General features: G+C 42.7%; 1 protein-coding gene across 1 annotated transcript in view; it reads right to left on the reverse strand.

Moving 5' to 3' along the window:
- GEN1 (GEN1 Holliday junction 5' flap endonuclease) overlaps positions 1 to 20,302 on the reverse strand; it is an 80,480-nt gene that overhangs the window by 25,689 nt on the left and 34,489 nt on the right. The window contains exons 5-9 of the mRNA XM_082251682.1: positions 10,872 to 10,945; positions 6,854 to 6,945; positions 1,433 to 1,583; positions 1,301 to 1,337; positions 1,139 to 1,219 (exon numbers count right to left, since the gene is read on the reverse strand). Of these exons, the coding sequence (XP_082107808.1) occupies positions 1,139 to 1,219; positions 1,301 to 1,337; positions 1,433 to 1,583; positions 6,854 to 6,945; positions 10,872 to 10,945 (435 nt within the window). The remainder of the gene's footprint in view (positions 1 to 1,138; positions 1,220 to 1,300; positions 1,338 to 1,432; positions 1,584 to 6,853; positions 6,946 to 10,871; positions 10,946 to 20,302) is intronic.

Genomic DNA, 20,302 nt, shown 5'->3' on the forward strand with positions numbered 1-20,302 from the left:
TGGGGATCTCCTTGTTTTCGAAAATGTTTTTTTCAATAAAAATGTATTAAACAATAAGACCAAACCACAGTGGGACCCTGGTCAACTAAGGACATAAACAAGTTCCTATAGCCCGTATGGCTCAAAGTAATAGGGCAATAAAGGAACCTATTGAGCAATCTATTTGAGTCAGTTTTTAAAGTGGCTGTAGATCTCAGATCTGAAATAGGAACAAAGCATATTCCTCTATTCTGTATACTTGCCTGAACTAAGAGCACCAACTTTAATTTCCGTCGTCTTCTTTGTTCATCAACTATCAGCTTGAATAATTTCTGACAAGTTTTCCTGTCCCCAAGAGAAAAATGGTGACAGGGGAGGGATCTCCAGTCGATTGACAGTCTCAGCTCTGTTCCTGTAAGCAGAGGGTGTGTGCCTTCCCTCCAATCAGCTCTCAGAGCTCTCCAGATTTTTTTTTCCATTCTAAGACAAGCTTAATAAACTCTGCACTTTAAAAAGAGAAGACTGCTGATAAACTGGTACAACCTATGTAGGAGAATTTGTTTCATCTCTGTGTATCATCTGAGGCTGGTTACTTCACTGATTATTTATGTAAGGGTTTACAACAACTTTAAATATAGGATTATGTAGAATTTGTGCATATCTATTAAAGAAAACCCTTTATGAAGTCTTCAGAGCAAGCTTAAATTCTGTAGCCTCACAAGAACATGAATAGGCTGACTTAGGTCTGCGATGCGGTGGAGATATATAGATCATCACTCCAGAAGTATATAAGCAAATAGAAAAGAAGGGTTTGCAGCAAAAGCACGTGCACAGCAAACCTGCATCACTGTAATTCAGGGGTCTCGAACTGGCGGCCCTCCAGCTGTTGCGGAACTTCAAGTCCCATCACGCCTCTGCCTATGGGAGTCATGCTTGTAACTGTCAGCCTTGCAATACCTCATGGGAGTTGTAGTTCTGCAACAGCTGGAGGGGCACCAGTTTGAGACCCCTGCTGTAATTGAATGTCACAAAAGCCATGTGCTTTGTACCATCTTAAAGTGATTGTAATGCTATTTTTTTCTAATAACAAACATAGTAAATCAGTTGTGGGTCAGTAGTGAAGAATTTTGGTTGGGCATTTTATTAACATAAAATTTACCTGGAAGCAAGGTAGACTAGGCCGGACCCATCGGATCACCTTTGATAATTTGTCTTTGTTTACAAGGAATTCTTGGATTACCTGAAATAATTAGGAAAGAATATTTAAAGCCATATACTCTCCATAATAATAACTGTGATCTTGACAGGTGGGTTACCCTACCTCATGATAAGGAAAACCTTCACGTTTTCTTGCCTTCCTGCAGGTCATAAAACAAAGATATTCACATAAAGGAATAAATAGATTGTGGTAACCCCAGCCTGCCATAGTTTAAATACATGAACAAACACGTACGTCTTGAGGGTGTATTCTAAGGGGTTGTTCTTTTTTTCTTCTTCAGACTTATGCCACTCACATGGGCAACAGTAATCGTAGTCATGCGGCTCGCAGTATCGATCGCTGGCACACAGCCTGCACCCTTTCCGCTGGTGTTCCTTAGCTGAACCTTAAAGGGACAACAGCACAGGTTTCGTTTAATCTTCATTCTTATGGATGGTATTAAAAGGTAAAACATAAAATTACATTTAAGCTTAGCTTTTGCAGGATATATTTAAAGAGACCCTGTTGCAAACTAACCTTTTAAGAAAAAAAAAAAAAAAGAAAAAAAAACACAAAAAATACTTCAAATATAAATGTTTTTCTTCACTTGCAATGTGCCTTTGAACTTTTACGAAAACGTGACTTCTCCAGAAGAGTCAAGTCCCTGGCACTGCCCCTTCCATTGTACAATATTAGTCCTCTCCTCTTCTGGTAATGTATCATTACTGTCTGTGCCTAGCTCCAGGGGAGAAGCAGAGAGGAATACTAGAGAGTCACTTGAGTGACAGCTCTGAGTTTATTTTTTTTTTTTAGGGGTGCTGACATCACATCCAAAATGGTTGTGCCCAACAGCACTGTCACATAAAAGGGAGGCTTTACAGGAAAATGACATGACTAAAATACATTAAAAGTGGTTGTAAACCTCAGACATGAAATATGAACAAAGCATATACTTCTATAGTGTGTACTTTTTACTGACAAGCCTTATACATTCTGAACTTTGAATGGATGTAGAGAATGGAAGACTGCAGATAAACAGGTACAACTTAAGTAGGAGAATTTGTTTCACATCATGTATACCTTCACTGGGTATATGTAAGGGTTTACAATCAATCACTTAACCACTTAACGCAAACTGACGTAGACCTACGTCGACTCACTTTAAGTGGTTGTACCGGGATGGTGCCTCTAGCTAGAGGCATCATCCAGGTACCGTTGTTTAGAGCCAGCGATCGGCTTTCCGGCGGTAATGACCGATGCGGCTTGGGAGCCGCTCGATCGTTACCCCGGCGAGCGGGAAGGGACGCCCCCCTCCCGCGGCTCTGCCCGGGTCTCCCGTCCCACTGGGAGACCCAAGCAAACAGCCGGCGCGTTCCGCTGGCTGGGTGGAGTCCCGATCTAAGCTGGATGCGGCTTCAATCGGGTCTCCGATGATGTAACCCGGAGGCGGCGTCCATGACGTCACGTCTAGGTTACTCGGCTGCTAAAGGCAGCAGTTTCAAAAAGTGAATGTATTCAAAAATGCAGTTTTCTGGCGTTTGGAATACATGGAAGTGCAGTGGAGGGGTCTAGGGTCTTTTAGACCCTCGATCCCTCCATAAAGAGAGAATGTCATCTGACACGAAACGGGTAAGGTCACGGCGTGCTGACGTCATCCCCCTGAGCGTCCAGGGGGTGCGGACGAGCGCAGCCGTCCGGCCGGCGGTTTACAAATATATGTGGATACCGTTTTTTTCCTGCATGTGAGTGAATTTCTTTGTTTATTTAATAAAAGTTCATTGGATTTTACACTATGGCGCTCCCTTTTGTTTCATGGGGGTGATATCCATTTGGCGATCGTTTCCTTGAGCTAACTTGTGGAGCCAGTGATTTACCTCCTCAACACCAGGACCCTTATAAGAGCAATTTTTTTGGGAGTCTGGTAAGAGGCATTATGATGGGTGGTGGATATTACACTTATCTGTCATTTGTGGAATTTATGATTATCTTAATCACCTTTTGGTAAGGAGTACCTATATGTGCCTGCTTCACCCATCGGGGTCCATTTACTTGGTTACACACCTATATCCGATTATTCATGTTCATTTATTTTGGTGATCTGGTAAGAAGCGCCTAATATCGGTGGTGGATTTCACATATCAGTTTCCCTATCAGCCACTTTATTTTTTGATGAGCACATCTATATTTTTTTATTTGGTAAGGAGTATTTGCACGAGCTTGGTTCACATATGGTGTTTTCACAGGTGAATTTATAACATTTTTGTGAGTGCAACACACTATTTATTTAATATATTTGTGTTGTGAGGTTTTACGCTATGGCGTTTTTTTATTTCATGATACCACACATCATATTCTTTGGGAGTCAAATTAGCGTTTTCCTCTCTGGAAAGCACAATACCATTGGGAGCCTGGATTGATCACTCATTGTTTCTACACATCACCGTTTATTAATAATTTTGGGCTTATATATGGACACTCATCTGTTTCATTTTTGAACTTTTAGCACGACTTTATTATATTTATATTTTTTCCTACATAAAGAGTACCTGTCACTGCATATTGCTGTCACAAGGGATGTTTACATTGCTTGTGACAGCAATAAAAGTGATCAGATTTTTTATTTTTTTAAAACCGGTGTTAAAATTAAAAAAAATTAAATAAATAGGAAAAAAAAAAATTTTTTAGCTGCCCACATCGCCATGAGCTAGCGCACAAAAGAAAACGTATACGGAAGTCGGGCCGCGAATGAAATCGCTGTTCAAACCCCACATGTGAGGTATTGCCGCGAATGTCAGAGCGTGAGCAATAATTTAAAAAAAAGAGCTACACTCTAACTCTAAACTGGTAACCGTTAAAAATGTTTAAAGCATCAACTATGGATATTTTTATTGACCCTAGTTTGTCACCATTCCACGGGTATGCGCAATTTTAAACCGTAACATGTCGGGTATCTATTCAGTGTTACATCATCTTTCACAATATACAAAAAAAATGGGCTAACTTTACTGTTTAGTTTTTTAAATGCAGTGAAAAAAAAGTGACTACAAGGGAGATCCTTTGTACAAAAGGTCTTAATCAAAAAATTAGAGGCCAAGAGAAGAAGATAAATGGTAGACGCATGAGCCGGATAGTACAGAGAGTCAAAAGCTGGTACTAACCCAGCTGCAGGAAAGCAGGAAATTGGCCCCCAGAGAAACACCTGAGGTGGAAGCCCAAGATTCACACCAAGAGAAGTGTACTTTCCTTGTCCAATAATAGACCTTGTAAGAAGTAATTTTCCTCAAAACGTAGGCTTCAACAGCCATGCCGTGAAGGACAGTGGTCGAGAAGCAAGATGGTAAATGGTTTGTTGGGACAAAAGATCCTGACAACCAGGCAGAGCCCAGGGAAGGCCTATCAAAAGTCTTACGAGATCGGTGTACCACTTCCACCTTGGCAAATCTAGGAGCAATGGGGATCACCAGAATGCTACCATTTTGATCAAGAGGAAGGGGTTTAGGGGAGAAAATACCTAGATCAAGCCATCAGAGCATCCACTGTTTTCGCTAGAGGATCCCTCTACCCATAGAAAAACCTTGTTGAACCTCAAGGCTAGAAGATCCACATCTAGGCTTCCCTTACCTTCAAAACACAAGTTATGGGCAGACACTGACAGTCTGCAGGAGCCTGAGATTGCACCCACAATCTGCTGATCACTGGTGCAATGCTTTACAGGCTCCTAATAGAAAAAAATACCTGCAAAAAGATGTGCCTTTTTTTTTCTAAAAGGTGAACCTATCCTTTAACCTCCCTGGCGGTATTCCCGACTGTGGCTCGGGGTTAATTTTCAGTACCTAAAGTGGTAACCCCGAGGCACACTCGGGATTACCCCAAAATGTTACTCACCTTCCCTGCGATCCCCCGCCATCTTCCCCGCCGTCCTCACACTCTCTCCCTGCTCTGTGCACGGCTGATGCCGGCACTTGCCTTCCGGTACCCTTACCTGCGAGCGTTGCGACGCAAGGGGGTGGAACCGGCGGCAAATTCAAAAGTGTAAATACACAAATGACATGATGAAAAGCTGTGATGCTAACAGATTACACTGTATCGTGCCATTTCAGCACAGGATTGCACCTGGTGACTTTTCCAGTGCTTTGTGCCTGGAAAATAGAGAACGAACACAGCGTTTTTTTTGCGCAAAAGCGCTTTTAGACGAACTGGAAAACAGCGACAGTGAAACTAAGTTACTCGAAGAACTGAGCGATAGTGATTTGTGGGAAAATTCGTCATCAGGTACGGAAAGTGACGACAGCGATGATTCTGATGTCTCTTTCTGGCACACCGCTTGTGGAATTTGGGAAGTATATCAAATAATTCTTCAGAATTTCCAGCGGTGCTATGTGCCAGAAGGAGACATCAGAATCGTCGCTGTCACTTTCCGTACCTGATGACAAATTTTCCCACGAATCGCTATCACTCAGTTCTTCAAGTAACTCAGTTTTGCTGTCGCTGTTTTCCAGTTAGTCCAAAAACGCTTTTGCGCAAAAAGAACACTTTTTGGATGCCATGGTCGTTCTCCATTTTCCAGGCACAAAGAACTGGAAAAGCACAGGCAGTGCACTGGAAAAGTCACCAGGTGCAATCCTGTGGTGAAATGGCATGATACAGTGTAATCCATTAGGATCACAACTTTGTATCATGTCATTTGGTGTATTTACATTTTTGAAATTGCCGCTGGTTTCACCCCCCTGCGTCGCAACGCTCGCAGGGAAGGGAATCGGAAGACAGGTGCCGGCGGGGAGAGAGTGTGAGGACAGCGGGAGGACGGCGGAGGATCACAGGGGAAGGTGAGTTTTACAATATAAAAACAACAGATTTCCATGCAAAATGTACCGCTTTTAGCACAGAAATCCTGACATAATCAGACCGCCAGGGAGGTTAACCCTACTCAACACCTTTTGGATAAATTAGAATTCCAATTGTAAGCCAGGAACTTTCCAACAGGCATACACATAATCTCCATCACATCTATCGCTTCTCATATAGGTTCTCGTGTGGCAAGGTGCTTAAAATTTTTTTACTGTGTATGACTCGAAATGCATAACTTTTAAACGTCTGTCTTTTTATAGCTCTGTGACAGACTCTGGAACAACATAATTCTAAATCAGGCACTGTGTAGATCCACCCTCTTTATTAATCGGAACAGGAATAGAAGTAAATCTTTCAATAGGGACACTTGTTCTAGAGACAACAGTCCGGGGGGGGGGGGGGGGGGTGTTTCCTTTCCTTTAGAAAAATTTATTTTCACTTTTCCTCATATTTCTGGAACATGAAGTGAAAGAAAATCTTAATAGAAAACGGTAAAAATTAAAAGGTAAATCAAAACAGAAGTATTGGACTACAAAAAAAAAAACAACATTTTGGTTCTAGCTATACTTAAACGCTCCCATACACAAAATTTCGTAAGAAAATCGAGCCCTCAGATGGTGATCAGACAGCCTATGTGATGAATCATGGGAAATGTCTCATCTTGGCACTCACTATGCAGATCATTGGGGAATTAGCAAACTCTTGTTCCATTAAGAATCTATGAAGATGTGACAAGTGCAATCTATTATCCAGGAGTTCCACAACAGAACGTAAACAACTCATTTCCAGTCCATAAAACATGACAGAGCAGAGGATGCCGCTATATACCTGGATGACAGCAGACAGAACAGTGAGCGGTCTTCTTGGCAGATTTAGGGGGAATTGTGGGATCATCAAACTGCTTCCTCCACTGGTAAAACCTGTGAAGAAGAATATCGTCATGCCTATGAGCAAACTGGAAGCAACCACTATAATCAATCATTTCTAAACTCTGGCATTCTCCATACTTAAAGGAGACCTGTATGGCCAAATATGTAGGTTGCCATTGCGGACCTTTCATTTTTAATTGAGAATTGATCGGTTATTGTGCTGACCTACATACAGGTATATAGATTTTACATGCTGAATGCTGGCTCAAGGTCAGCGACTCAGATGGGCAAACACAGCCAGTGGGTTAACATAGTCCTTAAAAAAAAAAAAAAAAAAAAAAAAACACGTACAGAGTTCAAACTATTGTCTGCATACTAATTCTAGGTTAGAGAATCAAAATGTTAAATCTACATTTCAGCAAATTACTAAATACACAGATGAAATAAATACAGTATCTCACAAAGCTGAGTACACCCCTCACATTTTTGTAAGGATTTTATGATATCTTTTCATGTGACAACACTGAAGAAATGACACTGGCAACAAAAGTGAGTACACCCCTAAGTGACTTAACCCTCTTGGGCATGGAGTTCACCAGAGCTTCACAGGTTGCCACTGGAGTCCTCTTCCACTCCTCCATGATGACATCACGGAGCTGGTGGATGTTAGAGACCTTGTGCTCCTCCATCTTCCGTTTGAGGATTCCCCACAGATGCTCAATAGGGTTTAGCCACTCCTTTGCTATCTTGTGTGCTTAGGGTCATTGTCCTGTTGGAAGATGAACCTTTTGCTCCAGAGCCCTCTGCACCTCAGAATGGGATGGTTTTCATCAAGGATGTCTCTCTGTACATTGGTGCATTCATCTTTTCCTCGATCCCTACTAGTCTTCCAGTACAAGCCACTAAAAAACATCCCCACAGCATGATTCTGCCACCACCATGCTTCACTGTAGGGATGGTATTGGCCAAGTGATGAGCATTGCCTGGTTTCCTTCATACACGACGCTTGCCATTCAGGCCAAATCTTTGTTTCATCAGACCAAAGAATTTTATTTCTAATGGCCTTAGAGTCCTTCAGGTGCCTTTTGGCAAACTCCTGTCATGTGCCTTTTACTAAGAAATGGCTTCTGTCTGACCACGCTACCATACAGGCCTGATTGGTGAAGTGCTGCAGAGATGGTTGTTCTTCTGAAAAGTTCTCCTCTCTTAACAGAGAAATGCTGGAGCTCTGTCAGAATGACCTACGGGTTCTTTGTCACCTCCCTGACTAAAGCCCTTCTCCCCTGATCGCTCAGTTTGGCTGGGCGGCCCGCACTAGGAAGAGTCCTGGTGGTTCCAAACTTCTTTGATTTACAGGTGATAGAATCTACTGTGCTCATTGGGACCTTTAATGCAGAAATGTTTCTGTACCCTTCCCCAGATCTGTGCCTCGATACATTCCTATCTCTACTGACAATTCCTTGAACTTCATGGCTTGGTTTGTGCTCTGACATGCATGGTTAACTGTGGGACCTTATAAAGACAGATGTGTGTGCGCCTTTCTAAATCATGTCCAATCAACTGAATTTACAACAGGTGGCCTCCAATCAATTTGAATAAACATCTAAAGGATGATCAGTGGAACAGGATGCACCTAAACCCAATTTTTAGTGTCATGGCAAAGGCAGTGAATAGTTATGTACTGTGATTTTTTAATTTTTAAAAAAAATTGCAAAGATTTCAAACAAACTTCTTTCACATTGTCATTATAGGGTAAGGTTTGTTGAATTTTGAGGAAAATATTGAATTTAACCAATTTTGGAAGCAGGCTGTAAGATAACAAAATGTGGAAAAAGCGAAGTGCTGTGAGGATTTCCGGATGCACTGTATATAACTCCTCTATCCACCCACTGCCTAAATACGGGTATCAACAAAAGCTTGGACATACAAGAATTACTCCAAAGGGGCGTATGGCTGTGACAGGATGAAATATTTACCTTGCATGTGGCTAATTTCAAAATTTTGGCATGATGATAAAGCATGTGTCCACAGCCTCCCAAATAGGAGATGTCACGTGGAGTGTTTAGGAGGATTTGAAAAGGATGAATCACAGGATAGGGTACAGTGGAACATACCAAGGCAATATGTCTGTCCATATCCCCTTTGTCAAAATTTAATAAAATGGGAGAGTTGGGAAGCTATGTAATAGAGGTTGCCAGTGCCCCCCAAGTTAATGGGACATTTCAGGACATGCCATGACAGCTTATGATGGGAAGAGACCCAAGTGAAGGTGTTAAGTATAGACTTCATAGAATTGAATATATGAAAAAGGAATGTAAAGAGGGCATGCCAAAAAATATAAACTAGTTTAAAAAAAGAAAAATCTTTTTTTACCAGATTAATATGCCCCATGACACCCGGGAAATTTTGGTTTTACCCATCACTTTGTCACAAAGGTCTCCCGGATAAAGAGGGTTAACATCCCTCCCCATCAGGAACACAGTTAAAACCTGATAAAGGAGCACTATGGCTAAATGGCTAGCACTTCTGCCTTGCAGCACTGGAGTCCATGGTTCGAATCCCAACCAGGACACTATCTGCATGGAGTTTGCATGTTCTCCCACTGTATGCATGGGTTTTAGTTGCCTCCCACACACCAAAAGACATGCTGAAAAGTTATTGTCAAATCAAATCAAATCAAGGGGAAAAAAAAAAAATAGTAAAGTCCCAAAATGACTTATGTTTCTGCTTGTTTGGCAAGTTATTGGTTCCTGTCAAAACTGTCCCTAGTATATTATGTATACTGTAAACATGCACACATTCTGTTCCCAGAGTACTTCCTTACATTCAGGGTTCATACACATTTTCACCAATAAAATTTCATGACTTTTCAATGACTTCACGTAAATATTCATGACCTAATGTTTCATGAAATGTCTATGTATACATGTTAAATAAGAAGAAAATATGTCACAAATGCAGCACTTAATCTTTTAGGCCCAAGCCACAGTCATGAGGTGCAGGCGGACTGGTATGGATGGCACAGATCTGATGCACAAATGCGGCACTTACTCTTGGAGAAGGAACAGTAATGGGTGCTCCTGCTTGCCGGAATAAAGCACTCATGAAGGTGCAGCTGGACACTGTGATTTGGATGGCACAGTTAAATGCACAAAATTTGGCGCTTACTACTCTTAGGCCGAACCTACAGTCCCACAAACAGGCAGAAAAGAGTTAACAGAAAGGAGCCACTCAGGATTGGATGCTTAATAATTTTATTGACATATTTTTTTACATTCAGCGTACAGGACTGGTACAGATAGGTGTCCTTCTGGGTCCGCAGTTTGCCATTACTGTCAGTCACTGGCCAGCAGCAGCAGCCGAGGAGATTAACCTATCAGGCAGCAGGGAGGGCCGGCCGCGGTTTGCCTGGAGACTGTGACTGGCCAAACGGTTACCGCCCCCTTCCGCGTCATCATCACGTTCATGCGGCTGGCCCGCCCTCCAGTGACGCTTTCGCTGCCCAATTGGTTTGTAATCTCCCGGCTGTTGCTGCTGGCCAGTCACAGTCTCCAGGCAAACCGCGGCCGGCCCTCCCCGCTGCCTGATTGGTTCATCTCCTCGGCTGCTGCTGGCCAGTGACAGCACGCGCATACCGCAGACCCGGAAGGACGCTAATACCCCGATGTAAATGTAAATACAGTATGTGGCAATATCATTAGGGATCAAAATAATTAAAATAATTAAGCATCCGCTCCCCGCTCCTCCACAGTAATTCCATGACTTTTCCAAAACCTAGTGGTGTTTACTAATTTTCCATGACTTTCCCAGGCCCGGAAAGTGACATCTAAAAATTCCAAAACTTTTCCAGGACCGTACGAACCCTGTACATTACATGTGACCTACACAGGAGGGGCTAGGGAAAATAAAGGTGTACACTAGATGCCCTCTTTGATATACTGTATATTATGCAGTTTACATTTAGGATTTCAGCTTACCTCTGTAGCACACTCTCTCCATTCAGAGACCTGATGAACTTCAATGCCATTTCTCTTCCAATGCCAGGCAAGCCCTCAAAGGAAATAAATGCACACACGTTTTATATGACTCAATAAAACAAATAACAGAAATTGCAACCAACAATGACAACAGTGTAGATTATGGTAAGGAGTGGGTCATTTTCTTTTACAACTGCATAAACAAGAGTAAATAGATCTGCTGCATACAAGACAAATCTGAATAATGTACAATTCTGAAGACAGTGTCAGTAAGGCAGGACATATTGTACATGGTGCTAATTTCTTTCCCGCAAAAATAAATTTGCACAATTCCCCCATCAACACAGGCAGTGCTGACAGGGGAATCCACAATTGTCTTCTCCCGGCAGGGAGGCTGGGGAAACCGTCCCTGTCGGACGAAGACAGTGATTATGGCTAGCGGCCATAGCAGGTGCTAGCGATAATCACAAGAGAATCTGGCAGGCTGCTTGTACCCAAGTTGGTTGATCAACTTGGTACACTCAGCCTGCCCATTAACAGCTCAAACCTTGGCCATTTCCTGCTGAACCGACTGAGATTCGAACCATGTATGGGCGGCCTAAGTGAGCCCAAATTCAGCCAAACAGTATCAGGATTTGCCCAATCCATCACTGAAAACTCCAAATAAATAAAATCATCCATACTAGACTCTAGAGGTTGTCCGCATACAGAAGGGTGGCACCACCCTGCCTGTATCTTGATTAGGCCTGCAAAATATAATCGCTGAATCGATGCATCGCAATGCGACCCTTCGTGATTCTGCATCGATTCGGGGTGACTGCAAAATCGATTACCTAATGACGTCATTTCCGGAGTTGTCTGTCAGTACAGATTGTCATGGCGGCGCTGGCGCGTGATGAGAGTGGCAGCAGCGGCCGGGCCTCGTGGGAGAGGAGAGCGGAGCTATCAGTGCTCTGGCCCCAGGAAGGTTCGGGTGACGGTGGAGGATGATGAGAACCGGGAGAGCGGCAGAGCCAGGTGAGGGGGCGGACACTGGGGAAGCACACTGAGGGAGAGGGGGAGCCGGACTATCCGGCATGGTCACAGCAACTAGGAAAGATCTGTGCCAGTGAAGAGACACACACCGATATTAGAAACATTACAGATTGCATAAGATGTGCTTATAACCTGTGCTGCAGCTTTGTATTGTCCTCCCCGAAGTCATGTGATTCTTCCTGTCCTCTGCAGACTGTCAGACATGCTGGGGTTACACTGGTTAGTATAGCATATATATCACATCCCTGATATTCCTGAGGAGACCTCCATACACCAGTGGTGTATGGAGGTCTCCTCAGGGAGATCCAGGATGTGATAAATACATGGCGGTGTATGGAGGTCTCCTCAGGGATATCCAGGATGTGATATATACATGGCGGTGTATGGAGGTCTCCTCAGGGATATCCAGGATGTGATATATACATGGCGGTGTATGGAGGTCTCCTCAGGGATATCCAGGATGTGATATATACATGGCGTTGTATGGGGGTCTCCTCAGGGATGTGATATATACATGGTGGAGTAACACCACCATGTATATATCACTAACCTGAGGAGACCCCCATACAACGCCATGTGTATATCACATCCTGGATATCCCTGAGGAGACCTCCATACACCGCCATGTATATATCACCTCCCTGAGGAGACCTCCATACACCGCCATGTATATATCACATCCTGGATATCCCTGAGGAGACCCCCATACACCGCCATGTATATATATCACATCTCTGAGGAGACCCCCCATACACCGCCATGTATATATCACTTCTTGGACATCCCTGAGGAGACCCCCATACACCGCCATGTATTTATCACATCCCTGAGAAGACCTCCTATATGTTTGCAGTGCACTATGCAGGGCTTGCAGGCCATGCCAGGGTCCAGGGAAGTGTCCTTTAAAAGCAAATGAAAATAAAAATGATTCTTTAATTTGTGACTGCTTGTTTGTTTTTTATAAAGTTTTGAAAACCATTGGGCAGTGGGCTGGGCATGGGCAGTAATCGTGATGCATTGCGGAATCGAATCGTATCGAATAGTGACCCTAATAATTGTAATCGAATCGAATTGTGAGGTAAGTGAAGATGCGCAGCCCTAATCTTGATATTTTTGTTTTTAATCCACCACGGCACTACCTATACAGAGTATACATGTTCAACCTGTGCCTGCATTGGTTTCCTCCAGGTACACTGGTTTCCTCTCACACTTCAAAGACATGCTGGCAGGTTAATTGGCTCCAGATTAAAAAATTGGCCCTAGTATGTGTGTGTATGAATGGGAGTTCGGTACCTTAGTTGTAAGCTTCTTGAGAGCAAGTACTGATGTGAATGTATAATATATATATATGTGTGTGTGTGTGTGTGTGTGTGTGTGTGTGTGTGTGTGTGTGTGTGTGTGTGTGTGTGTGTGTGTGTGTGTGTGTGTGTGTGTGTGTGTGTGTGTGTGTGTGTGTGTGTGTGTGTGTGTGTGTGTGTGTGTGTGTGTGTGTGTGTGTGTGTGTGTGTGTGTTTATAAAGTGCTGCACAAATGGACGGCACTATACAAGCACCTGATATGTACTTATTAGAAAATATTTATGCATTTGTACTATGCACTCAGTTTCAGTCATCTCTGGTGGCACTTGGGATTCAACAATAGCCACCCTTATACACTTTCCATTACTTTCTAGAAGTACCACAGGGCCCAAAAACCCAGTTCAAAAAAGTATTGCAATCAACAACTTAACCTTGGGGTCTGCACTATACACCCCCACACATGCAAGCTTCACAATTGGTCGATTCACCTAGCAAAAACAGTGGCTAATGAGATGAGAATTAAGGCTTGGAAGAGGAGGGGACAAAAGCATTAGCTTCTAAAGATGGCCATACAAGCCGTTTTATTTTATTTTTTTCAGCCCAAAGGCTGAGCTTATCTCCGGCTCTGGGTATTGTATTTGGAATACCTGAGCAGCAACACCTAGCTATCAGAATACCCGATTGGATGCAACACTGTTTGGATGTCAATTTTCTGGCTGGCTCCTTCAACCTTTCAACCAAGAGATGTTTGACGGGAGGGTCCCGACAGGACAAACTGCAGAGCAAATTGTTCCCGCCTCATCAGTATGGACAGCTTTAGCTGAAGAACTTAAAATAATTTTGGATTTTGTACTGAGATGGAGCAATGTAGTAACAAATGCTGTCTTAAAAGGTGAAGGAGGTATTTGCATAACTGAAAACCTGGGAGCTCCACAAGTTAAAGTGTGTTGGAATACAGAATTGGATTTTGTGCAACAACTACTGTACATCTATAAACCAATGAAATGGTAAGCTGTTCAAATAAAAATTATACTCCTAGCTATATTTGGTAAAAACTTCAAGGAAATTACTTTCAACAATCGTGTATCATAAGAACATATCATCATAAATATCTTTGACCTAGTAACCAAAAACAGTGCACATGCTTATATAAACATATATGTACAAATAATAACGTAGTGAAAAAATAGGATGAAAAATAAACAAAACTTTTGCTCCCAAAAAACAAACAGTGTAAAATAGGTCCACAAATAGGTAAATAAGGCCACGGTGACCCGTGCTGGGTGAGCTGGAGACGCTTTAGCCTCTGCCCATTGTTTGACATAATTTTAAGGTGGATTACAAGTCTTTCAAATGTGAGTGTAAAAGATGTCGCTGTTTTTAATCAATACATTTTAAAACGCACGATGAACCCATCTGGTTTCATTTAAATATGCCGGAGGAGCTCACTCACTCTGGAGAGAGGTGGACATAAAGGGAAGATAGCTGGATCCCTGTGAGGAATACCTTGACTATATTGGGAGATTGTACACATATGTCTTCAGGTGACTGTGCATTGCACATAGGAGGTGGATAAAAGGGGGCTGGAATATTTACTAGAAAATACCGATTTAGCACTGAATATTTTTGTGCAGCACTTTATGCACTGGATATTGTTTTTTTGCACCTTGTTTTTTTGGGAGCAGAAGTTTGTTTTATGTTTTGTTTTTTTTTATATCCTATTTTTTTCACTACGTCATTTAGGCTACGTTCACATCTTGGTGTTGCTATTTACAGGCGTTTTTATGGGTGTTCTTTCAGGTGTTTTACAGGCGTTTTTAGGTTGACAAGTGACCAATGGAAAAAAATAAAAACGCCTGTAATCTGCCCAAAAAGAAGCTCATGTACTTTATTGAATGTTGGGCGTTTTGCTTAAAATGTCAAAACGCTCAGATGTGAACAGGGGCCATTGAAATAAATAGGATTTGTCTTGTTGGGCGTTTTTTGAGCTGATCCTAGAGCAGAAAAACGCTCCAAAACGCCTACATGTGAACTTAGCCTTATACATTTATGTTTACATAATAATGTGCACTGTTTATTTATTATTTTATGTTATTATGATGCACAATTGTTGAAAGTAATTTCCTTGAAGTATTTACCACATATAGATAGGAGTATAATTTTTAATTGAACAGCGTACCATTTCCATGGTTTATAGTTGCATTATTCTCAAAGCTCAGAGAGCTTGATATAGTGGTAGAAGCAGTTCACTAGCACCTATAGTCCTATGTCCTTTATCAGTAGCATACCATAGTAGTGCACCAGTGCCTCAAAAATAACTACTGTACATCAGTATTTAGTAGAGATTTATTCTTCAACCAGTAGATGGCAGTGTTCATAAGATTGTAGCTGCATCTATGGTATGCTCTAAAGTTCTGTTTCCTGTCTGCTGTTAAGCAGCAAAGCCCATGTGGATTGTGCACGGCCTGTTCTATAGGGTTATATACAGAATTTCTAATAAAAATCTAGAGGGGTCTATTGTTACAGGTCAGTGGCAAATTTCTATCAAAAAAGGAAATCTTTGCTGTAAAATAAATGGAGGTGAAAATTGCAAGCTTCTTCTGAAAATGCTGATTGCCAGCTTGTCATGCTGACCCATGGACTTAATTACTTCCTGAGGCACAGAGTCCGAAGAAGTAAGCAAATTAGGAGAGCTTATTTCATATTGACTTTAAGGACTATTTTTCCCCAACCTCAAGTGACAGCACTGAGTTCCTGAGCAGCCAGTTGCCAGGCAACAGCACTGTCATGGAGGTGGAGGAAAATTGAGTCTTAAGCTCCCACAGAACTTGAAATATTGGGGATGATTTACTAAAACTGGAGAGTTTAAAATCAGGTGCAGCTCTGCACAATAGCCAATCAGCTTCTAACTTCAGCTCATTCAATTAAAGCGGAGTTCCAGCCATTCACTCACCTGTCCAACGGTCCAGCGATGCGGCCGCCCGAAGCCTCGATCCTCTCCCTCGGCGCCAGCATCACTGCTGTGGGCACCCGGTTGTGACAGTTTGCGGCTTCACAGCCGGGTACCCACTGCGCATGCACGAGTCGCGCTGCGCGTCTTGATTGGCCGCAATCTTCTGGGACCTCTGACGTGTCCCAGAAGATTGCAGGGAGGGAGGGGGAGAGGAGCGGAAGTGGGAGCGGGTACCTGTCAAAACTAGGTACCCGCTCCCCCCCCCCCCCAAAAAATGACATGCCAAATGTGGCATGTCAGGGGGTCAGGACTCCCTAAAGCGGAAGTTCCACTTTTGGGTGGAACTTCGCTTTAAACTGACAAAAAACCTGGAAGCAGATTGCTTACTATGAAGAGCTGCGCCAGATTTTGCACTCTACAGTTTTAGTAAATCAACCCCATTGTGTATTTTCTGCACTCCCAGCAGCCAATCGATCACATGTATGTAAAGCTGGTGGCCACAATAATGTTTTGACCCGCGGGGGCAAAGCTCAGATTCGCTTTCAGGGATTAGGGCTATTCTGAAATCTGAAAAGCAAAGAAAGACTGAACGTTAAAAATAATCCCACCAAAGAGATTTTATTTTTCCTCCACTACTTAAAGGACTCTAATAAACACACTACATCTGTACTAATGAACTGAACAAAGTGATTTAATTGGGATTTCTCAAACATTAGCAGATAGGAAGTGCTCAGGAGTCATTAACACTTGAGAGCAGTCGGGTGGAAAGGTGTTGCCCATTTAGCACAGGTATGAGAAACAGCAACAAATTGGAGCCAGATGTCACCAAAGCCTCTGTCACTCATCTGCATTATATGGGCAAGAACTGGCAAAACATTCACATTAATGACTCCTGTCTGGGAGAGAAGCTACCGCCTGTTCCCAGCTACATCCAGCGATTAAATATGCTCAGGGCATGATATTACTGAACTGATCTTATTACACTCTAAAAGGATGGGATGCAAGGAACTGTCAAGTATTTTTCTCCGCTGGACACAACTGCACAACCAGCACTGAGATATCAGCTGAATAATGAAGTAGAAGATGAATAATAATGCCAACCACAAACAGTAAATGGCAGTTGGATAGATCACTTGTATCACTAAATGTGCAGAGTCAAGCAGTAGATGAGAATAGGCAGACTTCCATGGCATACAAATTTCATTTTAAAAACAGCGATCACTTAAAAAAATAAAAATCAGTTTGACTGGGTGACTATTTCCCTGCCAATGACTGGCTGTGTTATCTGCTGCTATCCACAGATTTAACTTTTAGCAGCTGGTCTGGCATAAAAATTAGGCATGATTGGCTGCTCTCATTAAAGCCCAACTGAACTTTTAGTTTAAAAAAGCTAAATACATTGGAGCTGCAGCAAAACAAAAAAAGGTGTGTGTGTGTGTGTGTGTGTGTGTGTGTGTGTGTGTGTGTGTGTGAGCGGGGTAAAAAAGGAAGCGCCCATCCCCCCTCGATCGCCCACCTAAAGCCTACAATACAGTTGTTCACGTGCCACAGCCGCAATGCATAAAATATGAACAAAGCATATCCTTCTAGATTGTGTACTTGTCAGAATCCCAATCCAGAGCACTAATTGCCATTTATGTCTGCTGCCCTGTTCTTCTGCTATCTGACACGAAGAGAAAAACAGGTGACAGAGGAGGGAGCACCAGCACATAACCTGTGACTGACAGCCTCAGCCTTGTTCCTGTATGCTATGTGAAAGGGGATGTGTCCCTTCCATCCACCAATTAGCTTCCAGGGCTCTCCTTACTGAGCCCTGCAGTGTGTAATTTCAGCTCCCTGCCCCTGCTTTCTGACAGTTCAGAAAAGCTTTACAAATTCTGCACTTTGAACAGATGCAGATAAACAGGTAAAACCTATGTAGGAGTATTTTTTTCCATCTCTGTGTATCACCTGAAGCCAGTCACTTCACTGGGTATATGTAAGAGTTTACAACCACTTTAAAAAGGAGAATATATAATCACATTGCAATGTGGGAGTTCAGCCTACAGCACCCATGTGTACAGAGCCACTGAACCCATCTCCAGGTCACTGGTGTCAGGAAAAGATAAAAAAAAAAAAAAGTTTAGGAATGTGTGCAAGGTGCTTGACATTAATGCTTGTAGGCCTTAACCACTTGCAGATCGCCGCAAGCACATATACTGCGGCGGTCAGCTCCTCCTGGGCAAAGCGACGTATTGGTACGTCGCTCGCCCACGAGCCGCCGGAGGCGCGCTCCCGCTCGTTCCCTGATGTCCCCGCGCGAGTGACCGGTGGCTCCGATGTCCGCCGGCCACTCGCGATCTCCCGCTGGAGAGGGAGAAAGGCAGGCGGCTGATGTAAACAAAGCCGCCTGTCATTCTCCCTGGTGTAACTGCAGAGACTATACGATCCTGCTATGTAGGATCGTATGTCTCTGTGGTTACATCACAAGCCACGCCCCTTGACAGTTAGAACCACGCCCCTAGGGACCCACTTAACCCCTTGATCACTAATAAAGTTAACCCCTTCCCTGCCAGTATCATTTTTACAGTAACAGTGCATATTTATAGCACCGATTACTGTAGTAATGTCACCGGTACTCCCAAAAGTGTCAAAAATGTCAGTCAGGAGTCCGATCTGTCCGCCGCAATGTCACAAAAAAAAAAAAAACGCAGATCGCCGCCATTACGCGTTAAAAAAACAAACAATAAAAATGACATAAATCTTTCTCGTAGTTAGTAAACTCAATAACTTTTGTGCAAACCAATCAAAATACGCTTATTGCAATTTTGTTTACCAAAAATATGTAGCAGAAAACAAATTGGCCTAAAATTTTTACATTTTTTTTGAGAATTTCATATAAAAAAATGTGAAAAATATGGTTATTTTTTCAAAATTGTCGCGCTTTTTTTGTTTATAGCGCAAACAGTAAAAATCGGACAGGTGATCAAATACCACCAAAAGAAAGCTCTGTTTGTGGGAAAAAAAAAGGACGTCAATTAGGGATGATCGAACGGTTCGGGTCGACCATCGGTTCGGCCCGAACATTGGGTGTTCGAGGTTCGGCCGAATTTAGAACTTTTTGCCCAAAAAGTTCGGAATTCGGCAACCAGAACCGCCCAAAATGCAATGCTTCAGGAAATGGGCTTTAAAAGCCCGTGATTGGACCAGAACCATTAGCAAAAGCCAATTGAGGGGGCAGAAGAATGCTAGGAATGTGATTGGAGTGACTAGGGGGTCCCTAGACCAATCATTAGTGAATACGCCCCCCAGTATATAAGATCGCCCCCGCCATATTCCCAGCATTGTTATACTGGACATGGAAGAGAGTGGAAGCAGTTCTGTTAATTTTACTTTAAAAGTGTCATTTAGCTATTTTTAGTGTGAGGAAAGGGATATCTAGTGTAGTTAGAGTGCTCCTTTACACTTAAGTTAGCTTCAAAAATTTAGTTTCTGTAGGGAAAGTGTTAAGCGTCAGGGGACCGTAGTGTAGTGTAGGGTTAACTGACAGTGACTGCTATGGCAGGGTGACAAAACCCTTCCATAGCAGGGTGACCGCTATAGAGAAATGATCATTTCTCTGCTTCGGGACAGGAATGTGGCTTCTCACCAGCAAGCATTTTTTAATGCTGCAGGGGCTGCCACTGCCAGTGCTTTTTTGAGGACATGTTTGATGTCAGACATGACATCTGAATATGTGTATAGGGGGTATATATAGACATATATGTCTGAATATATACCCCTAGACATATATAGGTGTGATAGTAGCAGAAATAAATGCTTGCGCTAATGAAATCATTTACAGTAATATATTTCTGCTACTATCACACCTATATATGTCTAGGGGTATATATTCAGACATATATGCCTATATATACCCCCTATACACATGTTCAGATGTTTTGCCTGCCTCAAAAGAACCCCAAAAAATGCCAAAAAAACGCTAGTGTCAAAAAAAAAAAATGCCCAGGTGTGTTTTTGCTGGCATTTTTTGGGGGGTTTTGGAGGCAGGCAAAACATCAGAACTTGTGCACAGTACCACTATACACAAGTTCAGATGTTTTGCCTGCCTCAAAAGAACCCCAAAAAATGCCAAAAAAAACGCTAGCGTCAAAAAAAAAAATGCC

Source organism: Pelophylax lessonae (assembly GCF_965119305.1).
Source record: "Pelophylax lessonae genome assembly, chromosome: 3".
Classification (NCBI taxonomy): Eukaryota; Metazoa; Chordata; class Amphibia; order Anura; family Ranidae; genus Pelophylax; species Pelophylax lessonae.